The sequence below is a fragment of the Cervus canadensis genome, chromosome 7 (genome assembly GCF_019320065.1).
Source record: "Cervus canadensis isolate Bull #8, Minnesota chromosome 7, ASM1932006v1, whole genome shotgun sequence".
Lineage (NCBI taxonomy): Eukaryota > Metazoa > Chordata > Mammalia > Artiodactyla > Cervidae > Cervus > Cervus canadensis.
In genome coordinates this window covers 4,147,580-4,162,298 of record NC_057392.1, presented here as the reverse complement: position 1 = coordinate 4,162,298, position 14,719 = coordinate 4,147,580, and the positions used below count along the sequence as shown (strand labels likewise).

Sequence of the window (14,719 nt, the reverse complement as noted above, 5' to 3'; positions counted from 1 at the left end):
TGAAGAAGAATATATTTTAAAGATTGTTCTGTATCTATTATATTTGCTTCATTTAAGTACTAAAGGACTTGTATAATGCTACAAACTTCTTTATATTAATAATAACATTTGGGTAAATTGCTTTTTCACTAATTTTATGTGCTAGTTCTGCTGGATTATGGGAGAATAAAGATATTTTATGTAATTAACAAGTGACATACATTTAAATAGGCTTGAGCAAAGAATAGAACCCCAGGTGTATTTATCATTTCATATGCAAGATCAACACAAGAACCGTTAATTTGCAGCATTTCTGTGGAGTGCAAATGCTAAAATTGGACCACTATTTTTAAAACTTGAGGCAAGGGATAGAAACCATTCTTGAATATGGGAAAGGATATGCAGGATGACCAAAACCACAGAAATTTGAAGCCAGCCACAACAGAATTAGCATTTTGCAGACTGGGGGATTATTTTTAAATGTCCTAAAAGGACTGTTTCACCTCTTTCAACACAAAATAAGTAAACATTCTAAAAGTGAGAATTCAATAAAATGTGAATATGTACTTACTGCTAACATAAAAGAAATTGCATTTACTGCCTTTTTCTTACTCTACAGAACTGAGCTCTTCAGATTTTTTTTTAAATAGTGTGGAATGAAATAGAGGGCAATGGTGTGTGTATGTATTTAAAACTAAACAATTTAATTACATATTTAGTTAGAATCAGGCCTCAGAGTAACTGTAAGAGATAGAAATCTGTCATTTTGCAACTACTCAATGGGAGAACAGATTTCCAAATGATAGGACTGATAAGGGGTTAATATCCAACATATATAAGCAGTTCATATAACTCAAGATCAAAAAGAGAAACAGCCCAATTAAAAAATGAAGAGAAGAACTCAATAGACATTTTTCCAAAGAGGAATTACAGGTGGTCACAGTCACATGAAAAGATGCTCAACTCCATTCCCTGATCATCAGGGAAATGAAAATCAAAACCAAAATGAGATATCACCTCACACCTGTCAGAATGGCTATCATCAAAATGACCACAGATAACAAATGTTGAAGAGAATGTGGAGAAAAGAGAACCCTCCCTATGCTGTTGGTGAGAATGTAAATAGTGAAAGTGAAAGTGTTAGTCACTCAGTTATATTGACTCTTTGGGATTCCATGGACTGTAGCCTGCCAGGCTCCTCTGTCCATGGGATTCTCCAGGCAAGAATACTGAAGTGGGTAGCCATCCCTTTCCCCAGGGAATCTTCCTGACCCAGGGATCAAACCTGGATCTTCCACATTGTGGGCAGATTCTTTACCATCTGAGCCACCAGGGAAGCCCACCATGGACAACAGTAGGGAGGTTGCTCAAAAAATTAAATATAGAGCTACCATAAAACCCCAAAATTCCACTCCTGAGTATATAACCAAAAACCCCCCAAAACACTTTCTGAAAGATACTTATACCTCAGTGTTCCTAATAGTTTTGTTTGCAGTAGCCAAGATATGGAAGCAACCTAGGTGTCCATCAGTAGATGAATGGCTAAAGAAGATGTATGTATGCATACACACACACAATGGAATACTACTCAGCTGTAAAAGAGAAGGAAGTTTTGCCATATGCAGCCACCTGGATGGACTTGGAGGGCATTACACTAAGTGAAATAAATCAGAGAAAGACAAATACTGTATGATATCACATACATGTGGGATCTAGAAAACACAATAAACTAGTGAATATAACAACAACAAAAAAGAAACGGACTCCCAGATTTAGAGAACAAACCGGTGGTTGCCAGTGGGGAAAGAGAAGGGCGAGGGGCAACACAGGGATAGGGGATTACAAGGTCAAACTATTAGGTATGGAGTAAGCGACAAGGATTTACTGTACAGCACAGGGAATATAGCCAATATTTTATAATAACTATAATGGAGTATAACCTTTAAAAATTGTGAATCACTATACTGTATACTAACTGTACTTTAATAAAAAAAAAATGTCCTTTTGAAAGAACAACAAAACTCCTAAACAAGTTGGTTTACAGATCATGAATGACAAATGCACTGTACGCTTTAGAAGGATTCACACAATTTAGATTTTTAAGTAATCAGTGAAAATTTTAATTCAATTATTTCAAAAAATTATATGCTTCCCCCCAAATTAGAGATGTTCAGGGATGATGTTGAACCTCTTATATAAATATGTGTATAAAAAATTTTTTTCCTACTTAGCTTCAGTACTTATTTAGTTCATTTTCACTTTCTGAAATACACATTAAGTCTAAAGTAATTAGGTGTGTATAAGAGGCATACATAATTTGTCTTCACCTTTAGCTTTATATTGAAGAGTCAAACCACGAAGTCACTTTAAAAATAAGAGCTGCCTTGTTACATATCAGAGTATTAAAAATGTAAGTAATTCTTGGGAATTCTCTGGCAGTCCAGTGATTGGGACTTGGCACTTTCACTGCTGTGGCCTGAGTTCAGTCCCTCGTTGGGGAGATAAGATCACTGCAAGACATGAGGTGTGGCAAAAAAAAAAAAAAAGTCAGTAATTCCTCCTTGAGATATTTATTTACAGCAATAAACATGGATATGTTCAGAGATTTATCTGTAAGGCTGTTCATTGTAGCATTCATTTACAATGCAAAATAATTGGAAGCAATGCAAACACTGTGAAACAGGGATTTAACAAATAAGTTATTATGTGGCCACTAAATATTATGTTGATACATATAATATATTAGCACAAAATATTATGCTCACATTTTCACACCTCAATAAAGGTACAGGTGCATTTGAAAAGCAGACCAGAAAGATGTAGATGACAAAAAGTACTAGTTGATATTTCTGGACAGTAGGCTTGTGGATAAGTTACATTTCTGATTTGGGCATTTGTTACCAATTATTTTCTACAATGACTATTACATGCCTGCTTTTCTTACAATCCAGTTTTACATCAGTTTTCTTTTTTTTTGGTTTTAGTTTGTTTCTCCTGCTTGGAATAAGAAAGGCCCCACTGATCTGGGGAAGACCTTGCACAAGGAATGGGAGAGGAGGTGGCAGTGGTTGAATAACGTCAAGTTGAACGTTTGAGCCACAAGCTCCATCCCAAAATCATCAGCCTCTAACTCACTGTATTCTTTTTTGGACATGATTCACGTCCTAAAATTTTACTTTTCGACCACATCCTGAGTATTTTTAAATGCTATACTTTTCTCAGCTTGAAATGCTTATTTTACTGAAACAGTGAAGTCAAATGGAAAGGAAAATTATACAAGCCATTGAGAAATGCCTTTGCTTTGGAAAAGCACAGGGTGTGAAAAACCAGTGTTTCTTCCCTTTACTGAATCTCAGTTATTGTCTGGCTGACCTATGTTGGGAAAGAGTGTTACCAGGAAATCTTTTCCGATTTATTCCTTTTCAGCCTTACCTCTCAGGAGGTTTCTTCCAGATGCTTTACTGCCTGTGTCCTTTGTTCTTGTTTAGATAAATGTTTCCAAAGGGCTCATGTTCTTTTTTCTCACATTGCTTTTTCCAGATATAAAGACCTGAAGGTAGTCTTTCCTATTCAGAGATGGAGAACAGTACGACCACCATTTCTCGGGAGGAGCTGGAAGAACTACAAGAAGCATTTAATAAAATAGGTATGCTTGAGAAAAACTAAATACATAGTTACTATTCTGCTGGATACCAGCCTTCCAGGAGTGGAACAATGCCTTCTATTGCTCCTACTGCCCTCTAACCCCTAGATATATTCCCTTTTTCTTTTGTGTCCCATCTGGGTTTCACTGGATTCTTTCTTTCTTTCTAAAAGATAAACCAAGACTGGCTTGAATTTCTGGGAGAATTGGACTTTGAATTCTTTGATCATTTCTTTGCAGAGAATACTCCAGGTTAATGAATGACAGAGTAACTGAATATGCTTAATGTGATATCCTCATTACAGAGAAAAAAATATGGGAACACTTCCTTGTGTGTAAACTGAACTCTGGCCTCCGTATGTTTGTCATGAATAATAACACGTTCTGACTTCATGAAGAGTATTTTAAAAGCTCGATATGATTTTCAAAGACCATATGTCTTATTTTTCTCCTCCCTTGAGCATAATTTTTTTTTAAAGTGTTGTTTTTAAAGGCTGCATGCCTTATACTTCTTCTTTCACTTTTATTTATTTATTTATTCTTCTTTCGCTTTAAAAGCCATCCAGTGTTTTTTGTCTTTATGATGTCATTTTTGACAGCTTGGTCTTTTTCTTCCAAAAAACTCTCCCATCCTCTGATGGATCGTGATTCTCCTGCATTTTGCTTGTAGGAGACCTGTAGCAAACCAAGACAGTGTTGATACCATCTTTTGCTGTAGTCTGCAAGTGGTAAAAGATGAGCACAGTAAATAGACATGGAAACAGTGACACCCCCAAAGTTGCTCCTGCCTCAGTGGGCTCCTGCCTTGGTGTGTTAGAGCACTCCCCAAAAAACAGAGTCAGACCAGGGAGGATGGGGTGATCACAGTTGGTCTTGGGCCTCAATTTCTCTTAAACTTAGTGAATAATGTCTAAAATTAATGTAGATGAAATGTAGTACAGACGTTTTAGAAACCAAGATAAAGAAAGGAAGATTTAACTTAAAAACAAAAACAAGGCTCACTCTCTCTCAAAAAAAAGCAAAAGTACCAACTAATAAAAAAAAAAAATTATATAAAAAAAAAACCAACTAGAGGGGGGATCGGGATGGGGAATAAGTGTAAATCTATGGCTGATTCATATCAATGTATGACAAAACCCACTGAAATGTTGTGAAGTAATTAGCCTCCAACTAATAAAAAAATTTAAAAAAAAAAAACCAACTAATAAAAAAAATTATAAAAAAAAAAGCAAAAGTAATGCTTTCTGGAAGCTCATGACTTACAAAACATTGCTATGAAATAAAGTGAATTCTGCAAATCTCTGGGCCTTTCCACTTCTCCTTGCTTAGCTGTTTAGAGAGTAACTCAGACCTTGAGAATACAGTCCACATGTGGCCGCCTTTGGCTCATAATGAATTCCTTAACCTTGATCTTTTCTTTATCCTAATGGGCTTCCCTGGTGGCTCAGACAGTAATGCGTCTGCCTGCAATGTGAAAGACCTGGGTTCAATCCCTGGGTCAGGAAGATCCCCTGGAGAAGGAAATGGCAACCCACTCCAGCACTCTTGCCTGGAAAATTTCATGGACCGAGGAGCCTGGTAGGCTACAATCCACTCGGTTGCAAAGAGTCAGACACAACTGAGCGACTTCACTTTCACTTTCTTTATTTTGTCCATGCTAGAGCACTGTATGACTATGATGTGATTTCTAAAACGTTATTGTTAAAAATACATTTTGGGTTTCCCTGGTGGAGCAGTGGTTAGGAATCCGCCTGGCAATGTAAGAGACATGGGTTTGATCCCTGACCCAGGAAGACTTCATATACTGCGGAGCAACTAAGCCCATGTGCCATAACTATTGAGCCTGTGCTCTAGAGCCCAGGAGCCACAACTACTGAGCCCATGTGTCACAAGTACTGAAGCCCACACAGCCTAGAGCCCGCTCTCTGCAATTAGAGTGTAGCTCCCACTTACTGCAACTAGAGAAAAAGTCCCAGCAGCAATGAAGACCCATCACAACCAAAAATAAAATAAATCAGTAAAATTAAAAAAAATTTTATGGAACATTGTATGCAGCGCACAGAGTCATTTCAAGAAAAAAAAAACTGGGAGCAATGTTGGAATATTCTGCTAATTCGGAGCCCTGAAAGAAAGGAAGTAGTGAAAATATAGCTCCAGAACTTCCCTGCTGGTCCAGTGGTTAAGACTCTGTGCTTCCACTACAGGGGGCCTGGGTTCCATCCTTGGTCAGGGAACTGAGATCCTGCAGGGTTTGTAGTGCAGCCAAAAAACAAAACAAATCCTGCCCCCCACCCCCCCATATCTCCTAGTTTGGTCGTTTTTGTTATGTTATAGGAGCAGTTTGGCAGATTGAATAAAAATGCTACCTTGGTCCTAGTAAAATAAATTAGTAGTCTGTTTTCTTTCACACACTAGCTTTAATCTTTATAACTCATGGATGTATAATCTTGCCATATTTATTTAATGGTATTTTTGATAAATCATTGATGAAACAATTCTGACAGCAAGGTAATTTGTTCTGTGTGAGGGAAGTTCTAATACTAGCAGAATATATACTTCCTTACTTTATTTACAAGATAAATTGCTACTCATGGACTCTGTAACCCTCTGCTAATTTGTCCCAAACAGCTTTTCTCAGAGACGGAGAAACATGCCCATCTAACCTTGCTAGATGGGATATTTTTTTGGGTCTCTAGGGAAAAGTGAGAGGTTAAAATATTTGTCCTGTTTTTCTGCAATTGTGATAAAATACACATAACATAAAATTTACCATTTTAACAATGTTTTCAAATGTACAGTTTGTTGACTAAAAAAAAAATTGCACAGTGTGAAAGTTGCAAGTTATGTTTTACTTAATGAGGACTGCAGCCTAAGAGACAGCACCACAGATGGCTCTGAGAAACTGCTCCAGAGAGGCAGCGGGGGGGAAGGTCAATATATGTGATTTTGGTGAAGGGAGAGGTCCTTTAATCAAGCACTTATCTTTACAGAAGATTTTCTGCTAGTCACGAGAAGCTGATGTTACCTTGAAAGAATTTAGTGCTTTTCTAAATATGAGGAGGTGCAAGGATTGGGCTTATAAAATCAGTTCCTGAAAATATCTAACTAACTGTTAGGAAGACCTGTGCCACAAGTTTCCCTTGGAGCAGAGAGTGCCTCGTTTCTGCTTTCCATCCTGAACTCCCCTCAGGGCGTGTGGAGACAGGATTCACTCCTGGTTGAGGCAGATGGCAAATGCCCTTGGCAAGCACCAATGTAGTAGACAAGTTTATTGGCATTAAGTATATTCACCTTGTTATGCAACCTTCACCACCATCTATTTCTAGAACCTTTTCATTTTCCCAAACTTAAACTGTACTGTTAAAGACTAACTCCTCAACAGTCCACCTTCCCCCAATCCCCGTCCTCTGGGGCTACTGACATTCTACTTTCTGTCTGTGTTAATTTGGCTACACTAGGTAACGTATATAAGTGGAATCATATAATATTTGTTTTTCTGTGACTGACTTATTTCACTTAGCGTGATGTCTTGAAGATTCATCTGTGTTGTGGCATGTGTCAGAAGTGCCTTACTTTTTAAGACTGAGTAATATTTCATTGTTTCTACTAAATTTTGTTTATCCATTCATCTGTTGACAGGCTTCTGAGTTGTTTCTACCTTTTGGCTATTGTGAGTAATGTTGCCGTGAACATGGGTATTTCAAATATTTGTTCAAGTCTTTCTCCTCAGTTATTTTTGGCATATACTCAGAAGTGAAATTGCTGAATCATTTACTTTTGTTTAATTTTTTGAGGAACTAACAAATAGTTTCCAATTGTGGTTGTACCATTTTGCATTCCTATCAGCAATGCACAAGGGTTTCAGTTTCTTCAAATTATGCCAATGATCATTACTTTCTGTTTTTGTTTGTTTTTACAATAGCTATTCTCGTGAATATAAAATATCTCATTGTGGTTTTGATTTGCATTTCCCTAATGATTAGTGATGTTGAATATCTTTTTATGTGCTTATTGGCTGTTTGTATGTCTTCTTTGGAGAAATGTCTATTCACGTCCTTTGCCCATTTTAAAATCAGGTTGTGTATTGTTTTGTTGCAGAGTTGTAGGAAAGTCTTATTTCTTTTTAAACTGTGACTTTATGGCTATTTAACCTAAGCCTTGACTACCTCATCTTTAAAATTAGAATATTATTATTAACTACCTCCAAGTTATTGTATGGATTTCATTAGACAAGTTCTTTTTTTAAAAAAAGATTATTATTTATTTTTGGTTGTGCTGTGTCTTTGTTGCTGCATGAGCTTTTCTCTAGTTGTGACGATTGGGGGCTACTCTGTAGTTGCAGTGGCTTCTCCTGTTGCAGAGCATGGGCTCAGAAGTTATACACGGGCTTAGTTGCTCTTCAGCATGTGGCATCTTCCTGGATCAGGGATCAAACCTGTGTCTCCTGCATTGGCAGGTGGATTCTTTACCACTGAACCACCAGGGAAGCCCTCAAGTTCTTAACAAATCACTTGACCCAGAATACGTGCTCATTAAGTGGTATCTATTATTTCTTGTTACATCATACCCAAACCACAGAGGTTGTAAGGAAGGAGCTGGCATTTAAGCACACAGGTGTGTCCATCTTCAGAGCCCAACTCTTAATGTTAGTTTAGTGTGATGGTTAGCACATAACTTTTTCATGATCTTGTTTAAATACTCCTCGCCACAGTGCTGTTAGGCAGTGAGTCTGCCTCGTCTATTTGTCTATTTCAGAATTATAGGAAGCAATTCTGAACTGGTGATGTACTAAGTAATGAGATTTTACTCTAAATTCAAAGAAAGCAATTATTGCAATATCATGCAATTTAGCTTCCTTTACAGATCACAGCACTATTTTGGTTCTTGGAAGATTCTAGTTTAGAAAATTTTCACCATTCTGAACAGTATTAATTCTAAAACTTGTGTTTGAGAGTTGAAAAGAAAGGTTTCTGTCTTATAGTTCATTCAGTTAATAGTGATGACAGCTCTTTCACTGAAGAGACATAGGAAGCAAAGTAACTACTACCAGGTGAGTGAAGAGAGCCAATACAAGGTGGATCCAGGCAACTAACCAATCAGTCCTAAGCCCTGTTGCCAACTCTGGCCACAAGTGTTTAATGTTGCTTTTCTTCTGTGTCAGGAATTGATAATCCAGTCTCAGGAAAACCCAGGGAAGGTTATATCAGTGATAATATGAAAACGCCCAGAAACCTATTTCCCTAAGTCCAAATGTAGGTGTGAAATTATTTCTTGAACACTTAATCTCAAAATGACATCAAACATGATTCAGCCTACATAATGGTATCATAAATACGTAATGAAGAGGCAATGAATTATTGACAAGTGAAACAGAACTGCCACCAAGTGAAACGTAGAACAGAAGTGCCTTATGTGCATTTTACATGACGTACGAATTTTGCATGGAAAGTGGGGCCAGCAGATCCATTTGGTAAGTTCCATGAAGAAGTCAAAGTCTGGGTGGGTGTTCCTCTGTGACTGTTGCTGCTCTATTTCCCTTAGATATCTGAGACTTCCCCATTCTTAATTCTTTGAAAATTAGTCATGTGCCAAACTTGAGTTTTTCATCTGTCATGCAATGTTCTTATTACACACTTAAAATATATATGCTAACCCTGAGTCTATGGATGGTGGGTGAAGTTCATTAAGAATCTGCCCACAATGCAGGAGACTCGGCTTCGATCCCTGGGTTGAGAATATCCTCTGGAAGGGAATGGCTACCCACTTCAGTAATCTTGCCTGAGAAATCCCATGGACAGAGGAGACTGGCAGGCTACAGTCCATGGGTTCACAGTCGTACACGACTGAGCGACTAACAAAGTTCATGAAATATGAGTTTGTTTGATAAAGTATATAGCTTACCTTGTACAATTTAGGTGCAGGAGAAAAGGTTACTGCCAATTATGAAACAAACCTGGAAGGTTCTGCTTGCCCGTGAATCTCCCAAGCAGCCTTCAGAGTGCACATCTCCAACAGAGTACAAATAAGATCTGATCTCTCATAATTTATCTTTTTAGATATTGACAACAGTGGGTATGTCAGTGATTATGAACTCCAGGACCTGTTTAAGGAAGCAAGCCTTCCTCTGCCTGGCTACAAGGTGCGTGAGATCGTGGAGAAAATTCTAGCAGTTGCTGACAACAACAAAGATAGCAGAATCAGCTTTGAAGAGTTTGTGTCGGTAAGTGATCTAAATCCTCTCCTTGGCTACTGATGGGTTTGCTTTGAGCAGAATTTTAGTAATGTCATTGCTTTCTTTGGTTGAATCTGGCTTCAGAAACCAGAAAAAGCACTGCTTTTAAATGATGATGATGGTAACAATAACAGCAATTTCCACAAATAATTCATAAAGCAAAGGAAAAATTATTCTTAAATTGTTGAAATTAGGTTTAGATAATAATCATTTATCCTGTAGTAAAACTACAGTTGAGTTTAAATGCTTATTGGCTCTCTCTGTAAGCAAAGTATTTTCATGTCTTAGTACTTAGTCTTGAGAAGTGAAATATCTTTGTAATTGAAATAGCTAAGATTCGGAAGATATACCTCCTAGAAACTGGTTGTTTTCTTGTGATAAGTTATATGTTCAGTTTCTGTAAATGCCACCGGTGAACATTGATACCAGTTATGGGTTCATTATTAAACCACCTGGAGACTCAGGGAACTGAACAAGATTCAGAATAATATATGACTCCACCAATAAAAGAAAGATAGAACTGAATATTGAGTATCATGTATTTTAAACCTCTCAGGCTGAGAGCGATGACTAAGTTGCCATTGCCAGCTGACAGTTGAGCAAGGGCTGTCATTACCTTCTATCAACAGCACCATGACTGTGCTTTTTGTACAAAAATTAATGAAATAGTTTATTCACTAATACAAGTGAACAGATATTTATGAAATAGTAATTGTCTGCTTTTACATTCTTTGTTCATTGAGCTCCTTTCATACCAGGAACTCTGGTATTATGAGTAATGTGATGAACACAAAGAGATGAAGTTTGTAGGTGGAGGGGAAGACAGAATCTCACAGATAGGTAAAAGATAACTGATAGATGCTCTGACAGAGCAAGACAGGTCATTTGAAAGTTTGTGTAGGAGGAATTGAACTTGGTGGGGAGATTAGAGAATGCAGAGATTCAGTGAAATGGAACTATCTCCAACTCTGTGAAGACTGAATTGCTGTCTGAAGGAAGATGTTAAACAGATAAAAGGAGTGGGTGGGGGAAATAAGTAATGTGTAAGACGGGCTGAGGTGATGGCATGTGTAGAGGCTCTGTGGCTTTAGGGGTAGTAGATGCTCTCAAGCACTTGGGGTAAAAAGCATTCTTGTGGTTGGAGCTGAAATGTTGAGGGTTAGGAATGTGTTTAGACAAGTGAGTCAGGGTCAGATAATCAGGCCCTTATAGAATTTTTTGTTTTTATCTAAAAGCAATAGGAAGCCATTGATGTGGGAAGAATGATCAGATATGCATTGTTTAAAACTCACTCTGGCTGTTGCATGGAGAACTGATTGAATTCAGTTTAGCCAGGCTCTAGAGTGGCCAGTGACAGGAACTGGCAGAGGGCACTTGTTGAAGCCTGTGTAATTTCCTACAAACGCTGACTTCTTGACTTTAACATATACATTGAAGCTGTTCAGATTGGAAAATATCTCATTAAGACATTTAAAAATCTTTATCATGTACTTAGTTATTCTTTAGTTGTTAGTACAAGAGATCACGGCAAGTTTAGATGAACAATTTCAATGTGTACAATTTGAGCTTAATTATAGGTTGTGGTGCAAACATTTTTCCATTTCGTGTTATCATAAGATGACATGAGGGTTATCTGCCTACACAAGCAATAAATGCAAGAACAACTGATTCGTATTTAATTTTATGTCATTCCAAATAAATAACTATCTTTTACACAGCAAGGATTTTAATGGCTATCTAATCAAGGGTCACTTTTACTTCTCTCCCATTCCAGCTAATGCAAGAGTTAAAAAGCAAAGACATCAGCAAAACATTCAGAAAAATAATTAACAAGAGGGAAGGGATTACTGCTATTGGAGGAACTTCATCCATCTCCAGTGAGGGCACACAGCATTCTTATTCAGGTAACCAACCACCTGCTCCAAATTTAATCTTTCAGTCATTGGTTCATTCAACAAGTCCTGTATTTCACAGGATCTAAGATGCCATTTATTGTAATTTACACTATTTTATATACCATTGTTTTATAATGAGACTAAATTATAATGTGCCATTAGATTTGAAATGTATCATAATTTCAGAAGTGTCAGAATGAAAAATCCTGGAATTATTTAAGATAGATAATAGTAAGTGAATGTTTACTGTGTGTTAGGCACAGTGGTCAAGAGATTAGAAACAGCAAAATAGGAGTTGTTTATATTTTCAGCATTGAATGTGTTTAATCATGACCTTGGGATGGATTTTTCTTCCTGACTGGTGATATGAGTTTAGTTTAGACCTATAATTTTAGGAATGGTGGAGAGGTTTATTGGAAGGACTTTCCATTTTGGAGGAGCTGAGATTCCTGATTCATCTTTTATCAAGCAACCCAGTAACTAGTAGAGCACAGTGCTTGGTTTGCTTGATCTGATAGAATCACTGGACTGTTGCCCAAGGGAAGATACAGAGTCACATGAGCTCCTAGGAGGAGACAGCTTGCCCCATGCTAAGGTTGCTTCTCACGATCAAGATGCCTGAAAACCTTTGGCCAAGTTCTTTTTGTTCATGTTAATATAATTAGAACTATACTCTTGGAATTTTTTTTATAAAAACTCACTTTAACTTTTCCCTCTTTCTTTCTTTGAGATCTGAATCTGTTAATTATCCTCTTGATTCTTTTGCTTTCTCAATGGATTTTCCTCTAATAAGACACTCACACTTCTACTCACTGTATATATTTTCCTAACTTTTTCCCACCAGGGAAGTGCAGTGGTGAAGGCAGTGTTGTATAACTCCCACCTCCTTTTTTGAAAGGTACTTACTCTTTAGCTCTGTTTCTGCCTGTCCATTCTAATGGAATGGCATCTTCATTTTTTATTAAGGTATAACATGCCATTTAGCGAATTGCTGCAATTGTTAGGTGTACAGTTCAATGAGTTTTCACATGTGTATGCATCTTGTAGCTACATTCATGCAGCTGCCAAGTAGATTAACATATAACATTTCCTTCACCAGGATTATTTCTAGATTATTTACATCTAATAATATCTAAATTATTATAATACATAAATACAAAAATTCTATGAAAGTAAATGTGCACCATTTTGAGCATTTTATATTACCAAGATTTTCTTGCTTAAAGGACTTTAAATAAAGTAAAATCAGATTTTTTCCCTTAAATTGAAGGAAAAAGAGAAAGTGAGGAAAGGGAGGAAGAGAAGAAGTGAGAGGTTCTGGGCTTGTAGAGCTACATGAAGGACAGGAGTAATTTTTCCATTGATTTAAAACAATTCTTTTTTGATCTTGTTGGTTCTAGCAGTCGTTACTGATTATAAAGGTAACCCAAATGAATGAACCTATAACCAGTTCATAGATACGGTCATTTAAAATTTTTTAAATTCAGTTTATTTAAGATAAAAAAAAATTCGCCGATTTCTTCCACTCTCCATCACCCCTTGCTTCTTGTAATCACCAGTCTTCTCTCTGTATCTATGGCTTCAGTTCTGTTTTCCAGATTCTACATTAAAAAAATGAGATCATACAGTAAAATACACATATAAGTGTGTGTATATATATATAACATATATGTATATGTATATACATGTTTTATATATGTAATAAACATACATTACACATATAAAACATATACATATATATGTATGCAAAGCATATGTATATATAAAGCATTAACATTTCCTTCACCCTGAGTGGCTCCCTCATGCCTCTAGCCATAACTCTTCACTTTTCTGATGTCTATCACAATAGATTTTTTTTTTACTTGTTTATTGAGGTATAAGATGTACAGAGTAAAGTGCATACAGTGCCCTATTGTTAAGTATATGTCTTGATGATTTTTTTACATATGAATACACCCACATAACCATTATTTAGAACCCAACACAGAACATTTAGGGGCTTCCCAGGTGCACTAATGGTAAACAACTTGCCAGCCAATGAAGGAGATATAAGAGACTTGGCTTCAGTCCCTGGGTCAGGAAGATCCCCTGGAGGAGGTCGGGGCAACCCACTCCAGTATTCTTGCCTGGAGAATCCCATGGACAGAGGAGCCTGGTGGGCCATAGTCCATAGAGTTGCAAAGAGTCGGAAACAACCGAAGTGACTTTTCACACATGCACAGAACATTTAACTGCTTTTAAGAAAAGAACAACTTTATTGAGACATAATTGAAATACCATGAATCTTTGAAAGTACAATTAAGTAGTTTTTAGTATATTCACAGAATTGTAGTATATCAGTACCGTGTAATTTTAGGATACTTTCATTACCCCAAAGGGAAACCCCATGATTGTTAGCAATCACTACCCATTTCCCCCTTCCCCCAGCCTTGGGTGACCATTAATCTACTTTTTATTTCCATAGATTTGCCTATTCTGGAAATCTTATACGAATGGAATTATACAGTAACGGCTTTTCACTTGACAGGCTTCTTCCCTAGCAGAATATTTTTGAGGATCATTCATGTTGTGGCATGCATTGTACATCATTCTTTTTTATGGCTGAATCATTTCTGTTCTGTTGCTAATATGTTTTGTTTATCCTTTCATTGGCTGATAGACATTTGAGTTGTTTCCACTTTTTGGCTATCATGAATAATACTGTGTGAACACTTGTGTCCACATTTTAGTGTGGACATATGCTTTGAATTCTCTAAGGTATATACCCAGGGGTGGTCATTTGTTAACTCTATGTTTAACACTTTAAAGAACTACCAAACTGTTTTCCAAAGTGGCCACACCATTTACATTCCCACAAGCAATGTATGAAAGTTCCAGTTTCTTCCCATTCTCGACGACATTTGTTTTTGTCAGTTTTGTTTATTACAACCATCCAGGTGTTGTGAAGTGATATCTCATTCCTGTTTCCTA

The 14,719-nt window shown here is 36.9% G+C and overlaps 1 protein-coding gene across 7 annotated transcripts in view; it reads left to right on the top strand.

The window, feature by feature from the left end:
* PLS1 (plastin 1) overlaps positions 1-14,719 on the top strand; it is a 117,504-nt gene that overhangs the window by 58,813 nt on the left and 43,972 nt on the right. For 6 of the 7 annotated variants that reach the window (XM_043474199.1, XM_043474200.1, XM_043474203.1 and 3 more), the window contains 3 exons: positions 3,520-3,625; positions 9,679-9,842; positions 11,629-11,758. In XM_043474199.1, coding sequence (XP_043330134.1) covers positions 3,556-3,625; positions 9,679-9,842; positions 11,629-11,758 — 364 coding nt within the window. In that variant the 5' untranslated portion in view covers positions 3,520-3,555. Of the gene's footprint in view, positions 1-3,273; positions 3,296-3,519; positions 3,626-9,678; positions 9,843-11,628; positions 11,759-14,719 lie in introns of those variants that run through there. The other variant, XM_043474205.1, reaches the window with a different exon arrangement.